Source organism: Dunckerocampus dactyliophorus, chromosome 3, assembly GCF_027744805.1.
Source record: "Dunckerocampus dactyliophorus isolate RoL2022-P2 chromosome 3, RoL_Ddac_1.1, whole genome shotgun sequence".
Classification (NCBI taxonomy): Eukaryota; Metazoa; Chordata; class Actinopteri; order Syngnathiformes; family Syngnathidae; genus Dunckerocampus; species Dunckerocampus dactyliophorus.
In genome coordinates, this window is record NC_072821.1 from 30,748,075 (window position 1) to 30,765,701 (window position 17,627).

General features: G+C 40.6%; 1 protein-coding gene across 13 annotated transcripts in view; it reads left to right on the top strand.

The window, feature by feature from the left end:
- herc1 (HECT and RLD domain containing E3 ubiquitin protein ligase family member 1) overlaps positions 1–17,627 on the top strand; it is a 95,410-nt gene that overhangs the window by 10,195 nt on the left and 67,588 nt on the right. For all 13 annotated transcript variants that reach the window (XM_054769746.1, XM_054769753.1, XM_054769748.1 and 10 more), the window contains exons 5-21: positions 544–855; positions 989–1,085; positions 3,528–3,671; positions 4,435–4,562; positions 4,915–5,059; positions 5,407–5,578; positions 5,765–5,899; positions 6,315–6,480; positions 6,675–6,800; positions 7,956–8,177; positions 10,938–11,090; positions 12,393–12,525; positions 14,510–14,701; positions 14,819–15,043; positions 16,839–17,012; positions 17,090–17,204; positions 17,308–17,428. In XM_054769746.1, the coding sequence (XP_054625721.1) occupies positions 544–855; positions 989–1,085; positions 3,528–3,671; positions 4,435–4,562; positions 4,915–5,059; positions 5,407–5,578; positions 5,765–5,899; positions 6,315–6,480; positions 6,675–6,800; positions 7,956–8,177; positions 10,938–11,090; positions 12,393–12,525; positions 14,510–14,701; positions 14,819–15,043; positions 16,839–17,012; positions 17,090–17,204; positions 17,308–17,428 (2,760 nt within the window). The remainder of the gene's footprint in view (positions 1–543; positions 856–988; positions 1,086–3,527; positions 3,672–4,434; positions 4,563–4,914; positions 5,060–5,406; positions 5,579–5,764; positions 5,900–6,314; positions 6,481–6,674; positions 6,801–7,955; positions 8,178–10,937; positions 11,091–12,392; positions 12,526–14,509; positions 14,702–14,818; positions 15,044–16,838; positions 17,013–17,089; positions 17,205–17,307; positions 17,429–17,627) is intronic.

Sequence of the window (17,627 nt, forward strand, 5' to 3'; positions counted from 1 at the left end):
GAAACGACATACTGTAGTTTACAACTGCTCTTTTTAGGAAAGTGCAGCGATACAGTCAGGTGCATCAGTGAAATTTTGAATGGTGTGAATTATTATTTTATTTTTAGTAAATTAAAGTCCCTTAGATTCTAAATTGTCCATATGAGTGAATGTGAGTGTGAATAGTTGTTTGTCTACACGCGCCCTGTGAATGGCCTGTGACCAGTCGAGGGTGTACCCTGAAGTGCAACATGAATAGTTCCAGCTTGGAGCCCCGTTCCTGACTTTAACGATGGAAAAGCATCTCCAGACTCTGACTCCTCCTTGGCACTATCACTAGCCATGACTCCCGCTGGGCGGCACTGTATTAGTCTGCCGAGGCGACGAGAAATCAACCTAGAAATCCGATTTAGGAATACCTGTACATGTACCCTTACACTCCTAATAAAGATGATATAATCACTGATGACTATTTGAAGGGATACTGTACTGTATTTTTGCAGTAGGAGATTACTTCGGTATTTCATGATAAGCAAACTTAAAGCATTTCCCCAATCTTCACAGATTGAGGCAGGCCAGTACTGCACCTTCGTAATCTCTTCTGACGGCTCTGTGCGGGCCTGCGGGAAAGGAAGCTATGGTCGGCTTGGCCTCGGAGACTCCAACAATCAGTCCACGCTCAAGAAGCTGACCTTCGAACCTCACCGTGCCATCAAAAAAGTGTCATCTTCCAAGGGCTCAGATGGCCACACGCTGGCCTTCACGACGGAGGGTGAAGTGTTCAGCTGGGGTGATGGCGACTATGGCAAGCTCGGTCACGGGAACAGCTCGACGCAGAAATACCCAAAACTTATCCAAGGGCCGTTGCAGGGAAAGGTAGGGTTTCAGCCAGTTTAACTCCTTGAGCTGCTGTAGTTGTGTCCAGATTGAAATTGCCATGACGTACCTAATGGATGACATACAGTATTTCTAAAATATGATGTGTTAAGTTTTTGGCTTTTTCTACTAGGTGGTGGTATGTGTAGCTGCTGGCTACAGACACAGTGCTGCAGTCAGTGAGGAAGGAGAGCTGTACACATGGGGGGAAGGTGACTTCGGAAGACTGGGTAAGTCGTTTACCTCAAGGGAATATACAGTACAGTGGAACCCGTTTATGCCAGCGCTATAGCTGAAACTAATCATTACGCATTTACTTGTGACTTTCGGCAGAGATATAAAGAATGTGCAATAATAAAGGATTTTTTAAATCTACTGTATGGTAGATTAACATCGCTCATTTCATATAATTCATACTTTTCATACTGCTACCAAACAGCTGCTATGGAAATTTCATTGTATGTTTCGACTACAGTGACAATGTAGTAATCCTTCATCTATTGTGGTTAATTGGTTCCAGTCTCGACTATGATAAGTTAATTGCTGCGAAGTAGGATTTCTTATTTAGAAATGTAATATTTTCATTAGTTTTTGTTAGTAAGAGCATAAAAAACTTGTTTACGACCTTCGAAATATTTTTTTTTACGTTATTAGTGCCCTTTAGACATGAAATAACACCCTTATAGTCACCTTTACGCTCGTATTACCCAATATAGTAGAAATAATAAGAGAAAATAAGACATTTAAGACATACATAAGACTTGCTTGTGTGTGTTTCTGTAAATGTGTTCAGTTGCAAGGGGAGGTGGCTGGCGGGCGGCAGACAGGAAGTGACGTTGGGGCTTCAGAGTTGAGTTTTAGCTTGCCGTGGGTTACGGCAACGACAGTAACTTGTGTTATGGATTACTACACCTGCAGTGAGATAATTGAAGCCTGTTGTTCTGCCAATTAAGTCTGGTGCTTGTGTGTCATCGAACATTACAGTAACATTACTGACACTGAGTGACAACCAACATATCATCGCAATGTTTTGTATGTGTCTTTTGAATGCCGTATTTGGATTTTTGGGATTTTTTTGGAGGGATTTTAGTTAATTTAGCCATTTTTATGCTTGAAAATGCTTAATTGTGGAGAATAAATACATAAAATTGTCTTAAATATGCAGTTTTTACTACAAATAGGCCGAATTCAACCACGAAACAGCATGGTTTATGAATTAAAATATTTTTTAAAACCGTGATAGATTGAAGCCGCGAAATTCGAAGTGGCAAGGGATTACTTTAAGGCTTTCGTACATGTGCAAATCTTCCTTCCATAGGCAAACGATCTTAAAAAAAAAAATGTTCTTTTTGTTTGTTGCTGTGGTAGATTCCATGTTAATACAATACATTTACTAAGAAACCTACTTTGTACTGAACAGGAAATCACTTGTTTTAATGCTGTGTAAATGGTCAGCAGTTACGCTGTTGTCGTCTCATGCTGCTTTGCCATATTGATGAAATTACATGAACATAAATTCACCTATTTTTCATACAAATGACCCTTTTAGGTCTCGGATTGTATGTCGACTAAAGCAGTCGACCATGTACAGTACAGGCCAAACATTTGGACACACACAATACAACCCCATGGTCGCAACCCCCATTAATAAGATAAGAAAAGTAACCCTAACAAGGCACACCTGTGATGTGAAAACGATTCCAGGTGACTACCTCATGAAGCTCATTGAGAGAACACCAAGGGTTTGCAGCGCTATCAAAAAAAATTATAAGACATAAAATATATGTCTAAAATATAAGACATATTTAGAGTTATTTCACACTTTTTTGTGAAGTACATAATTCCACATGTGTTCATTCATAGTTTTGCGAATCTACAATGTAAATAGTCATGAAAATAAAGAAAATGCATTGAATGAGGTTTGTCCATACTTTTGGCCTGTACTGTATGCTAACAGAGAGGTTGTCGACATAACTGGGGCTGACTTAAACTGGTTTTTAAATCTTGATTTTTAACCTGAAATGCTCATTTGTAGACTTCACCTGAATTGCATGATGTTCACTCATGCACTTTCACAAGGCCTTTCACAATAAAAAGTATTTTCTTAGGGATATTTGCTATATGGTTTAAAAAAATGTCAGCCTTTGCGTATTAAAGGTGCTGCCCCTCTTTGGCTCCAAACCACACTTTTTTTTCAACCAAAAATAACAACACAACCAACGGCTAGCATATATCACCAATAGTGGTTTCAGACAACAGAGTATTCCGAAAAAAATGTCTATAGTCTTCACATGTATGAGTTAAACTGATTGGCATTTGTCCTGCGGCTAATGGCTGTTTCTCACTCACGGCTTGTGCACAGGCAGATGAGCGTAGTGTGCGCACACATACATACACATGAAATCTCAGAGAAGCTATCGACATTTACAATTGCAGTACCTCACCATGACAGACAGCACCTTGTTGAAAGAGATAGGTATGGTTTTACTATATGTTTGATATACATCAAAACTATAAGCATGTCTAAATGTATTATATCTAAATAGCATACATGTAACCCAGGCAAGCAAAGCTGTAATTCTAAGTGTATGGGATTTGCTGATCCATGTAGTCAGTGGGTTTTATAATTTCCTTGCATAAACTGTCCGTCATGTTGTGTTTTTGAAACACAGGTCACGGTGACAGCAACAGCCGAAACATTCCCACCTTGGTGAAAGACATCAGCAACGTGGGAGAAGTGTCATGTGGAAGCTCTCATTCTATCGCATTGTCAAAAGATGGCCGTACTGTCTGGTCCTTTGGAGGAGGAGACAATGGTGTGTAACCGCTTCACTCAGTTGTTGTCTATCGGCACTGTTTTTGCAAAAGTTAAAGTATTTTTTTATTTAAAGTATTTGTTTTGTAAAAACTACCATTTAAACCTATATACAACTGCACACGTATTTTTTTCTTAAAGTCTACATCATAATTGTTCATGCACAGTGGATCCCGCTCCATATTCACAAATCAACATTCGCAACTCTGCAAATTTGCGGATTTTTTATCAAAATGTTATTTTTTTATTGTGGGAAAACCTGCCGTTTTGTGCTTATAATATCCATAATTAGGCCATTTATTGATAGAAACCTAAATGCCGACCTAACACATGGCTCAAACAAAAATAACACAAGTAACACGTGGCACACACAATGTAACTGAACCACACGGAACGGATGACTACAGTATGCAGGTATCGAAATAGACGCTTGCACACTTGTGTACATGCAAAACAATACTATTTTATACTAATGCATACTGGGAAGCCCACACGCACACTGTTATTTACAGCCCAGGCTTGATTTAATTCTCAAAAATAGACATCTTTATGGGTGTCTCAATTCCGCACAGTTTTTTGCCATTCGTGGGTGGTACAGAGAGTAGCGGGGATCTACTGTATTCAAATTAGAAACCATTTCAATTACTTAATCAAACAAACAAAACACCATCATCGTCTTTGTACCGCACTCATTGCATTCCGTTTCATTTGTGTTAAAAAAGCATAGCTGAATTTCTGAGAAAAGAAAACGTGTTGTCCTGCAGGCAAACTCGGTCATGGTGATACTAATCGCGTTTACAAGCCCAAAGTCGTGGAAGCACTTCAAGGAATGTTCATCAGAAAAGTGTGTGCCGGGAGCCAATCCTCTCTTGCCTTAACTTCCACTGGACAGGTAAGTAACAAAGTCATCATTTAACTTCTTATTGTGTGTATCAAACATAGCCTATGTCATCATTTCAAATGTAAATACACAGGGCCACCCCTGGCCAAAATGGGGTCCTAAGTAGAATTTATTTGGTGGCAAAATGACTTCCACGAACAGAGGCACCAGCAGGAATCCTGGGCCCCATGAAAAAAAATCAGATTGGATAGCAATGTGCTGTCCAGTGGTCAATACGTCTCTCGGACCTAACCAACCTATTAAAAGCTATTTTAGGCAGCAGCTCGACCATTACACCACCGTGGACTGACAAATGACAAAGAGAAATGCTTTGGTAATGTTCTGTCATGTCATGTGATTACAGGTTTATGCTTGGGGTTGCGGTGCTTGCCTGGGTTGTGGTTCGTCGGAGGCAACAGCACTTAGACCTAAACTTATTGAGGAGCTCGCTATGACCAGGGTGGTGGACATCTCCATCGGGGACAGTCACTGCCTGGCGTTGTCTCATGGTATTTTCTCCATTAGATTTCTGACTTGCTCTTTTAAAGTGCATGTTATTGGTAACTATAAACGGCACCTACTGACAACTGGGCGCCATTATGTGGTCCCTGTTGTGTGCTAAATCTTGTTAGTCACTGTGTTGATGTTTGCATTCCACTACTGCAGGACACGCAAAGGGCTGTCTTGTCTGTTTGTCTGCATAAATTAAACGAATTAATGCTGGTGTGTTTATAATCCAAATTCCACAAACCGAATTATTAGATAATATTATATCTTTAATGTGCATAAATGAGCACAGTGCAGTACCTAACATGACATTACAGCTGCATTTTCTCGACCCAACTAATATCTATAGACAATGAAGTGTACGCATGGGGAAACAACTCCATGGGCCAGTGTGGACAAGGCAATTCCACAGGACCAATCACAAAGCCCAAAAAGGTGGTTGGCTTGGACGGAGTCACTGTACAGCAGATCTCAGCTGGAACTTCCCATAGTCTGGCCTGGACAGCCCTCCCCAGAGACAGGTCAGATGGACTGTTTTATAAGTGCTGATGACACAGTATCACTTTTCAGTACTTTTTAATTGGATTACATAACATGCTAAAGATTACAAATCGCCAGTGTAGTATGGATTAGGTTTTGTGCCCTTTTCTGTTTCATTCACTAGGGCATTCATTTGGAATAAGAAAAACTTTATTTTTGCACTCTAGGCAAGTGGTTGCCTGGCACAGACCCTATTGTGTTGACCTTGAGGAAAGCACTTTTTCCCACTTACGCTCCTTCCTTGACCGCTATTGCGATGGCATCAACAGTGAAGTTCCTCCGCTACCCTTCCCTTCATCCAGGTAAATATGCCTAACTTGGATCTTGGATTTTTATCTTTAAAGCTGGCTGCACTTTCCTGTCTTTTATTCTGCGCAATGTTTCTTTCTGTCATGTATCGGTGCATCATCAGCACATTCGAATTTGGTCCTGAATGTGAATTTGAGAAGTATTGTTGTGATATGCTACTTTATTAAATAAATTCAGTCAAGACAGGTCGTGTTATTTTCGAGTTTTAGAGATTTCTGTAAGAGAAAATGTCTGAAGTGTGTCTCTTTGCACCTTTCTCCACACACATTGTATTTCTGAAAGTACCTAGTTTCATAATGGTTCTACCTACCTGCTAGAAATTGAATCAAATCACAGACAATATAAATAAAAATACTCAACATAAATGAAGCTCACACATTTCTCAATAAGAATGTCCTTCATTTTTAGGGAACATCATAACTTCCTTAAGCTGTGCCTTCGGCTTTTGTCCAATCATCTGGCTCTGGCACTTGCCGGGGGAGTGGCCACAAGTATCTTAGGTCGGCAAGCCAGGCCTCTGAGGAATCTTCTCTTCAGACTGATGGACTCTTCTGTGCCAGATGAGATTCAGGAGGTAATGAAAACTCACAACAACATACAAAACAGACTCATAGTGTCATAGTCATGCATTTGTTGAGTCACCTAGTTATTTGATGAAATGTTCTCAGAGCTGAACAATCAATTTTTTGCGGCAAGTCACCACTGATCGAAAATTACAAGGTTTTAATCTGCCAGATCTCGTGACAATATGTATGTGTGTTTTTTCAGGCAGTGATTGAGACACTATCTGTAGGAGCGACCATGCTTCTGCCTCCACTGAGAGAGAGGATGGAGCTTCTTCATTCCTTGCTGCCTCAAGGCCCTGACAGATGGGAGAGTCTGTCCAAAGGACAGGTACCCTATGCATGTCAAGTGTAGAATGGCATAAAACAGGCTTAAAAGTTTCTATATTATGAATGAATGGGTTCCATGCTACCGAGTAGGGTGAAATATTCGCTCAGACTGAAATTAGCTCAATAGTAGAGATGCTAGATATTTCTTACCAATGTCCGATAGTGTCTAGCACTTCATTACTGATACTGATATCAACCGATACCATTATAGACAACAGTTCTTCCCTCAGACTGATGTTATGTAAACACATTATGCCTCTTTTACTGTGACGCCACTGGATGCATTTCACAAATAAACACTGTTTGTGCAAAATAAGACAAATACTGTACAATAATCTCTTGTTTATCACAGTGGTTCCAGACCTGACTGTGATATGTGAATTTCCACAAAGTACGATTCCTTATTCATAAATTTGATATTTTCGTGGTTAGAGAGATAGAAAACCTATTTACGACCTCCTCAAATACGTTATTAGTGCCCTCTAGACATGAAATAACACTCCTTTAGTCATCTTTACACTCCTATTACCCAATATATATTAGACATACTGTAATAACAGAAAATAAGACATTTGAGACATAAATAAGACTTGTACTCGTGTGTGTTGCTGTAAATGTGTTCCCGTGCTAGGGGAGATAAGTGAGTTCAGTCACCTGTTTATAAGCTGCTCCTCATGAGTGGGGAAAAATATTCAAAACAGTTGTCCAATGAGGAAGGACAGCTGGCCCTATTCTAGCCCTAGTCAGATAGTCAGCCAATAGCTGTCCTACCTAGTGAGACTAGGAAAAGATAAGACTAAATTAGAGCTGACCTACCTAGTCTTTGAGCATGAATTGATGAAGCCTACTGTACTCAGGACAAATCTAGTCTGGAGGTGTCCTACCTAGTTTTTGAGCATTAATTGATGAAGACTACTCAAGGCAGCTTTAGTCTGACTAGATAGGACAGCTGGCCCTATTCTAGCCCTAGTCAGATAGTCAGCCAATAGCTGTCCTACCTAGAAATATCATCTGAGACAACCTGAACAGCCCAGTTGCCATTGATTCAATGCCATGAGAATACAATGACATGGATGAATGAGAATATTTACTATAATTATTTATTTATCATTTGTTAATTTTGGTCAGAAGTCTTAAAGTGTGTTTGTTTCCACAGAGGATGCAGCTCGATATTATCCTGACAAGTCTCCAGGACCATACTCATGTAGCCTCACTCCTGGGATATAGCGCTCCTGCCGATGGCCCCGAGGTGCTTACCTGTGGCCTGGGGTTTACAGCTTCCCCAGACCCCGATTACAGTGCCCCAGCGGGCCACCCTGACACACATCTAGCAGAGATCCTCATGAAGACACTACTGAGGAACCTTGGTTTTTATACAGTAAGTACTGGACATTGAATTACTGTAATGCATGGTACAAATAGAATACAGTTAAACTGTGGAGGCGTAATGGTTTTACTCAGTACATGTAGAAGGAAACAACTGTAGGATATTATGACTTATTTATTTTAGGTATTTTCATGTAGGGATCTGTTTAAGTCGACCCCGTTTATATCAAAAACTCATCTAAGGCCCTGTCCAAATGGATGTTTTTTTGGTGGGTTGAAAAAAAGTCACGTCCCCACTGTGCCGGATTAGCATATAGTTGCATCCAGACGGAAACGCACCACTGGGTGAAAATGATGTAATACACAAGGCACACCTACGTGTGGCGTTGTGAACAGGCACGCAGACAGAACCACATGACATTCCAAACCATAGAAGAAGAAAGAATGGATGCGCATAAGTCCGTCATCTTTGGCTTACGAGAACTTCTGCGTATCATAATGGAATATAAGGCAACAAAATATCAGGCGAATGTCGACGGAGGTGAGTCATGTCCGTCGAAACATTCATATTCATGTATGTTGGTTTGTCAAAGCTCACATCTGGGCACGTGACACCGACGAGGCGGCATTGGGTCGGTGACGTCATGGTTCCCGTATTGCCTATCCACACGGCAACGACAAGCCGGTGTTTTCAGATTTCACTTCCCGCTCTGGAAGCTGTTTTCAAAAAATATTGTTTCAGGTCACCCACAACGCCGTTCCTGTGTAGATGAAAGGCTGAAACGATGGAATACTTTACCGTTTTGACCTGAAAACATTTCCGCGTGGATAGCCGACGAGCAGCATCAAGTCCTGGTCTACCGTGTTATTACAAAAAGAGTGACCACGTTGACCGCTTTTGTCAACATAAAATTTGAGACCCTTTCTGTGAAAAATTGGTCAGTATACAGCAGCATGTGTTGTAAAAATGTCATCGTTATTGTATTGTAAAAGCTTTTGCAAAAGCAGGTTTGTGGTTATGTTAAAATCAATAAAAACTAACAAAAAAGGGTGGGACAGAAATAGAAAAGGAACTTCCTCCTACCTTTAAACCTTTGGCATAGAACCCTAGGGCTTTCATGGCAGACATCTCAGTTCTTCTTTCATCCTTCTCCAAATCAGTACAGATTGTTACACATTTGTGAGATATTATTATTACACCTTTAGATTCAGTCTATTAGCTCAGTGCACAGTCTAATAGATTGTCATTTAAGGCCTTTTTAACACACACACACACACTCACATAAGCACAATCAAAGTTGCACAACAAATACATATGACTGATGGAAAAATACTGGAAGAAGTAGAGACACAATAGATGCATTGTTCTCACTCACACAAGCTTAAATTTCACTTCTACACAAACTTGACTTCTCATTTTCTTTAGGGGTGACGCACCTGCTATAGTATACTCGGTGTACTTTCATTCTGGGTTCTTTCCTCGATCTTCCTCATTGATATTAAGAGTCCAGCGCTGTAACCAAATATATTGCTATTATTTTTAATACTTCGCTGATAGCAACACCGTCCAAAGAACTGTGAAGAAAGACTAAAGACGCCTCCCTGGTGAGGTGTTCCAGGCATGCCCTGCCGGGCGAAGGCCCCGGGGCAGATCTCGGACATGCTGGCGGGATTAGGTCTCACAGCTGGACTGGGAACGCCTTGGTGTCCTCCCGGTGGAGCTGGAGGAGGCGGCCGGGGACCGGGAAGTCTCGGCTTGCCTACTGAGACTGCTGCCCACGTGACCTGGACGCGGATAAGCGGAGGAAGATGGATGGAAATCAAAATACGATCACTGCATAAGACTTCTATCAAAACATGCAATAGAAGCATCTATTCCACTACTTTCTGGTTTGACGCTGCGAGCATCATGGAAACTGTAGGTCACATAAAACTGATCTTCTGCAGTCTATTTCACGTGTCTTTACATAACTACACATCAACATAAATGATTAGTAGTAGCAGCTACAACTGCCGTTATTGTTTTAACATTTTACAATTTTTAGTTTTTGTTTCAATTTGTTGGGAAAAAAGCTCAAAACATTTACAAAACATCATGCTTAGGTTATGCATGCAAAGCTAAACCATCTGAAAATGTACCTGCCTTGTTTTGTGACTCATTGTCATTGTAGTTTTCTTAAGTAATGTTAAAATATTGTCTCGTCTTGTTCTCGTGAACCCAACAGCGCGTATCGTCTTGTGTTCTGAGTGTATCGCGACACCCCTGTTGAGCACAGGAAGTGAAAAAATTATTAGTAATTGCTGTGATACAGAGAAGGGGTAGGATTTAATAAGCTCTGCTTCTTCCTTCTTCTTTTCTGACATGTTGAAATGTGAAACTGTATAACGTGAGATAAATGTAAACTTGTACATGTCCGAAATACTTACGGTGCCATGAGAGGTCATCAGGTGTGGCACGGGAATGTGAATGTGACACTCGATGACAGAATGTGCATAATTAACTAGTATGGCAAACTAAATCATTAGCATTATCATTATTATCATTATCATTACCATTCCTTTCTGCAACTACAATATGCACCCATTTAAATTTTGTACAAATGGAGGAAAACTATGTCAATATTATTATTATTACCCATTCTTCCAAGTCACAAGTAAATGTGCAACCAATGGCTACTTCCGGTTATGTCAACAACCACTCATGTCGACGTGAGTCAGCCAATCCGAGGGATGTCGACTTAAACGCGGTCCACTGTACCTGAAACATACACTAAATGCTTGCTTTTTGTAATGTTTGTGTTTAACCATGCAGGATCAGGCTTTTGGTGAGCTGGAGAAAAACAGTGACAAGTTGCAGCAGGACATGTCCTCTTCTGACAGCAGCCAACCAGCTCACCTTCACCAACTCCTTTGCTCCCTACAGAAGCAGTTATTAGCCTACTGCCACACCAACAACGTGACTGAGGTAGGAATACCTAACAGTCTGCTTTTGTGGGTGTGCTGTCTGTTCAGACACAATAACCTCTGTCTTTTTATTCTTTAATTTATTGTATGCAGCAAGTTGATTGGCCAGAAATGGTATTAGGATGGCTCAGAATTGGCTCTCTTGCCCCCCTGAAAGGTTATAAAAGAGTTATTCTCTGACTCCAGTGTCTGTTATTGGTAGCAGAGAGTACAGTATTTTTCCCACAGCACAATGGTGGTCGTGACCAGTAGAGAAGCATTATTTGACTGGTTTTTCCTCCACAATTTCTGCCCTTCTGGAGCACATGATGGGGACCGGTGCTTTGGTTCTCTTCAGCTTGCGGGGGAAGTAGTTGACATCTGTACACGTTAGCTTCAATCTTCATTTGTTTTGCAATATTTCCATGTGTCAATTTGATTTTGTGGATGGAACCATGGAACCTTAAAAGGCATAGTCTAAAATTTGGAAATACTTTGTCCAGTACCTCTCTGGGGAGTGCAGACAGTATAAGCTTGATGGACCTTGCAATCTTAGCGAAAGATTACTTATATTCTGCTTCTTCTTTTTACTAAAAAGTGCCTGCTTAGGTCGACGTACATGGTCGACCGCATTTCTCGACATAAAGTTTGAGGGGCGTCATTTCTATGAAAAAAGAGACATGCTGTAGTATTGTCAACTTCCTCATCACTAAGCAGCTGGAAACATGCAACATAACTATTACGGTATTTACACAGTACTACATGCATGCAGTCACTTCCTATTCAGTGCAAAATAAGCTTCAAAATAAAAGCACGGCAGTATTCACCTGGATTCTACCACAGCAACTAACAGAATGTACACATTTAATATGTAAATGTGATGTTCGTGCATTGTTCCATATGCACGAAAGCTTTATTAGGGCCCGAGCACAAAGAACCCAGCCTGTGCAAGGTATAAGGCAGCTGACGAAAATATAAAATATCATGAAAATAGAAGAATGAAGATCTAAAATGATGTCATCAAACTGCCATACGTTCAAAAATCCTTATGTCTCTGGCAAAAATAGAAGTAAATAAGCAAACAATGGCTATTTTCGGTTTTGTTAATGTCGACAACGTTGGCGTTGACTTAAACGGGTTCCACTTTTCTCTCCATTTCCGGAGTTGCCTGCCTTTCTGATTCAAAGAGGGTGTTTTGTACATCCTTATTGTGCATCTGCATTGTGGTTTCAGGTACATACATGTATGACTTTTTGGGTGGTCAACACATGTCTTTAGCATCACTAACACAATAAGGATCTTGCGTGTTTTTTTTTTTTTGCAGAACTCCAGCAGCGTAGCTCTGCTCCATAAGCATTTGCAGCTCCTTCTGCCTCACGCCAAAGATATCTTCTCCCGTTCAGCTACTTTGATCAAAGAAAGTTCCTGGAATGGCAGCGTACGTGAGAAACTACAAGGTGCGGATGGGTTATTACTGTTACAGGTTAAAATACCTTCGTAAGGCTGCCTCATTGGTATCTTCAGCTTCCCTTGACCTTTTTTTCTTTTGCTCATTCCTCATAAAATGTTTGCATCACTTTCATTACTTCACCTTTTCTATGGGTTTGTTTCTGATGTGTTCTAGTGAAGTCGAAGTATGCAACAGTAATTTCACTAGTGGGGACAGTGGTAAAAAAGCTTTGCTCCAAATTTTAATGTCTAATGTGTCCTTTTAGCAACTAATACAGGTGGTCCTCTGGTTACAAACAAGTTGTGTTCCTACATTGGCTTGGCAAAAATATCACCGTTTCATGGTATTATAATTACAGCTCTGAAATGTGTTATTTTGAAATATGTTTATTGAAAAGAAGACAAAAAAGTCAAGTCAGAACAGTCATTTTTAAACAATATAACAGAACATGATGAAGTGGAACACATGCATTTAAAATAAAAAACAAAATTACCGAATTTTTTCGAAATAAATAAATAAAATGCAGTTTGTAATGCAGTCTAAGGTGTTTAATCTTGTCACAACTTTTAGTAAAAAAACAACAAAACAAAGCAAAATTCAAATCAATGCAATCAAGTGGTTCAAAAAGGTCACAACATCCATCCATCCATTTTCTATGCCGCTTCACCTCATAAGGGTCATGGGGTTATGCTGGAGTCTATCCCATTAATAATAATAAAAAAAACAAAACAACAACAACATTCCTTTGCATGGTGATTGTGTAGGTCACAACGTGTTTACAGCAGTGTTTGGAGTTGTTGAATTGTGTATTTGCTGAGTTTTGATTAATTTGCTTGTGTGGTGACCCACAATATAGTTGAGACATTCGCCGAGCTTCACTTCCGTTTCCAGGTCATGTGGTTGTTGTAGAAACTGTTGCTAAGTGGTTGTTGCTTGTTCTTCAGTGAAGAGTAAATGGTTTACATAACTTATCCTCGACTCCTGTCTCGTTCTGAATCACATGTTCACATTTGGTGACCCTTGACGCGAGTAATACGTCGATCATCAACGCTGACAACAGACAGCATTGTTGATCAACGTATTACTCGATGCTGATGAGGCAGCTAACGCTGGTGTCATCTATAAGTTGCCCTACTTTTGGCAACACAGCCTACTCCTGTGGTTTCAACACATCGAAGCCCAGCTCCTACTCCGAGGAATAACACAGAACGTGACTTTTTTCACGTAGTGGCTGCGCTGGACCTCCACTTTCTCTCATACCGCAGAAACAGTCGTGGCAATAGGGGTGTTCATAAAAATATCTTACATTAATAACGCGGTTGGAATTACATCTGTGACTACATCGTCCTTAACCACAAGCACGGGCATTACAGTTTGTTGAAGATTTAGTAGCAATATGTGCTCCATTAGAAAAGTTAGCCAAGCTAACATGACTTACTGGACAAGATGGGCCAATGATGTATTGCATCAATAAATGTAAGGATTGTTGCATTTAATTAATGGGCATTTTATTCAGTAACCCAAGTAGCGCACACTCTGTGCTGAGAAAATGAATGGAAAAGATAAAAAACGGAATTCTAAATAATTTAAACTGGAAAAACAGAATTTAGGAAAAAAAACCCTGAATTTGGGAAAAAATAAAACAAATTTCATAGGGCCCTAAATCCCATTCGTCGCTGACAACTCGAATGAAGTTGTGCGCTGCAAAATCATTGTTTTATTTTACACTTTGACATGTTCTTGCAGCCAATATTCAGCGCATAGAGTATTCTTCACCATAGTCTGGAGCACAGCTCTGTCTCTTCCACTTTTTCCCACTAAACTCATCTATGCCTTTAAGAGTTTTCCTCTGTAACTCTCAGAATTTGTTCTGCCTCAGTTAAGACGCCTTTTTAAAATAGAGACTTCTTTCTGTGACTCGGAACAAAATTTTACATGAGTTTTCTGTAAATGGCCCCATTGCTAATTTAATACGTTTCTGTCCTTTTCAGATGTGATCTTTGTGTCAGCAGCAGGCAGTATGCTGTGTCAGATCATCAACTCTTTGCTTCTGCTACCTGTGTCTGTGGCGAGGCCTTTGCTAAGCCACCTCCTTGACTTGCTGCCTCCACTAGACCGACTAAATAGGCTCTTGCCTGCCGCCTCTCCTCTGGAGGACCAGGAGCTGCAGTGGCCTCTTCATGGTGCGAAATGTATCCCTGGGTTAAACCCAGCAATTAATGTTTTAGATTTTGCCTTTCATGCAAAATGGGAAAGAAACATTTTAATATTATTTCTTGTATTGCTCTCTTAACTTCTAGGTACGTCAGACTTTGCTGAGCCAGGCTCAGGAATGTCTGTGCCACAACCAGCATTGTCCTGGGTGTGGCTTGTTGACTTGGAGAGGACGGTAGCCTTACTGGTGGGACGTTGTCTTGGTGGGATGCTGCAGGGCGCCCCCACCTCTTTGGAGGAGCATGACACTGCTTACTGGCTCAAAACCCCACTTTTCAGTAATGGCTTAGAGATGAACATCCCACAGCTAGGTAAAGAAATATACAGACCCTTTGCAAAAAATTAGAATGTCATGGAAAAGTTGTTTAATTTCCATAATTCCATTCAAAAACTTAAACTTTCATAGATTATAGATTCAGGGCCCACAATTTAAACGATTTCAAGTGTTTATTTTTACGTAATTTGGGTTTCCAGCTCATTAATCCCACGAAAACAGGAATTCAAAAAATTAGAATACTGTGAAGAAATCACCATTTACTTCTGTTTTTGCAGGAAAAAAAAGAAAGAAATTAGGATCACATCAAATCAATCAAAATATGGTACTTTCAAAACGATATGTCAATCTTCAATACTTGGTTGGGAATCCCTTTGCCTTAATCACTGCCTCGATGCGATGTGGCATTGAAGCAATCAGCCTGTGGCATTGCCTGGGAGTTATGGAAGCCCAGATTTCCTTGATGCTTGCTGTCAGCTCTTCTTTGTTGTTGGGTCTGGTGCCCCTCATTTTCCTCTTGAGAATACCCCATAGATTCTCAATGGGGTTTAGGTCCGGTGAGTTGGCTGGTCAGTCAAGCACTGTGATAGCATGGGCATCAAACCAGGTTTTGGTGCTTCTGGCGATATGGGCAGGGGCCAGGTCCTGCTGGAAGATGAAATCTGCATCTCCATACAGATCCTCAGCAGAAGGAATCCTCTAAAACATTCTGGTAGACTGTTGCGGTGACCTTGGATTTAAGAAAGAGTTTACCAACACCTGCACCGGACATTGCACCCCAAATCATGACGGACTGTGGATATTTCACACTGGACCTCAGGCAGCTTGGGTTCTGTTCCTCACCAGTCTTCCTCCAAACCCTTGGACCTTGATTCCCAAATGAAAGGCACACTTTACTTTCATCGGAAAAGAGGACCTTGGACTACTGGCCAACAGTCCAGTCCTTCTTCTCCTTGACCCAGTGGAGACGCTTCCTACGTTGGCTCAGGTTCTGAAGTGGCTTGACCTGAGGAACCAGACAGTTGTAGCCCATCTCCCGGATGCGTCTGAATGTGGTGTTTTTTGAAGCTGTGACTCCCGCCTCATTCTACTCTTTCTGGATCTCTGCCAGATTCTTGAATCTTCCCTGTTTGATAATCCGCTGAAGCCCACGGTCATCTCTTTTGCTGGTGCATCTTCTCCTGCCACATTTTGCCCTTCCTCTAGACTTTCCATTGATATGCTTGGACACAGCACTCTGTGAACAACCAGCCTCCTTAGCTATGAACTTTTGTGGCTTACCCATCCTATGGAGGGTATCAATGATGGTCTTCTGGCCAGTTGTCATGTCTGCAGTCTTCCCCATATTGAACCCAACTGAGACAATTGAACCAAACTGAAGCAATTTAATGACACCTGGGGAATCCTGTGCAGGTGATTTGAGTTAAGTAGATGATTAGTGTGTGACACTCAGTTGAAAACATTCATGCCCTGCAAAATTTGGGCTGATTTCTTCACAGTATTCTAATTTTTTGAATTCCTGTTTTTGTGGGTTTAATGAGCTGGAAGCCCAAACTATGTAAAAAATAAACAAATAAATACTTGAAATCGTTTAAATTGTGGGCCCTGAATCTATAATCTATGAAAGTTTAACTTTTTGAATGAAATTATGGAAATTAAACAACTTTTCCATGACATTCTAATTTTTTGGAAAGGGTCTGTATTTACTTTACAATATATCTGCATACAGTAATGTCAAGCCTTGGTTTATTTTCTTTACTCCTGCTATCAACCAGTTACTGTATATTAATTCTCTAGAGGTGATGAGTTTTATTTCACTTTTGTTCGTTAAGATGCTTCCATCAGCTCATTGCTGGAGGCTGCGCTGTCGGATAATGAAGAACAGAAGCCTTTTGACTGCACAGTTCGCCCTGACTTGAGTGTCCTGGTGGATTTGGCTTTAGGCTCCTCCAAAGAACCTTCCAACAGCCTCTGGATCAGCATGCAAGACTATGCCATTAGCAAAGGTTTGCCTTCAATCAGGCATACAGTAGAATGAATATAACTGCTACATAGGCTGATTATGTTGTGCATTATTTTACAGACTGGGACAGCGCTTCTCTAAGCAATGAATCCCTATTAGATACTGTGTCTAGGTTTGTTTTATCCACCTTATTGAAGCACACAGGGTTGCTCAAACAGGCACACGGAGAGGGGAGGTAATGTGTCGCTTTTTTTTTTTTTTTTTTTTTTTTTTTTTTTAAATACCAATACCACTGAACTTTAAATGGTCAAAATGGACATGTTTTCTTGTTCTTTTAGAGACCAGCCATCCAAGTCCCTGGCAGAGGTCTATCGTAGTGTTTATATGGTACGAAATCGCCTACTGGCGTGTAAGAATATGGATTTCATTCAGACGCGATCTTCATCCCGTGAGAGGAGGGTAAGTTACCATTGCATATGCCCACATATGGGTGCTTTATTTCATAATTATTGTCATAAAATCATTTATTTCATGATTTATTTTATGGTAGGTACTCTAAAACTGCACATTTTTTCTGAGGTCACTCTTAATTAGAGCAGATGTTCTTTTATGCTTTTATAGGTAGATGAATGTCAGTGTTCCCCACAGGAGTGCGATC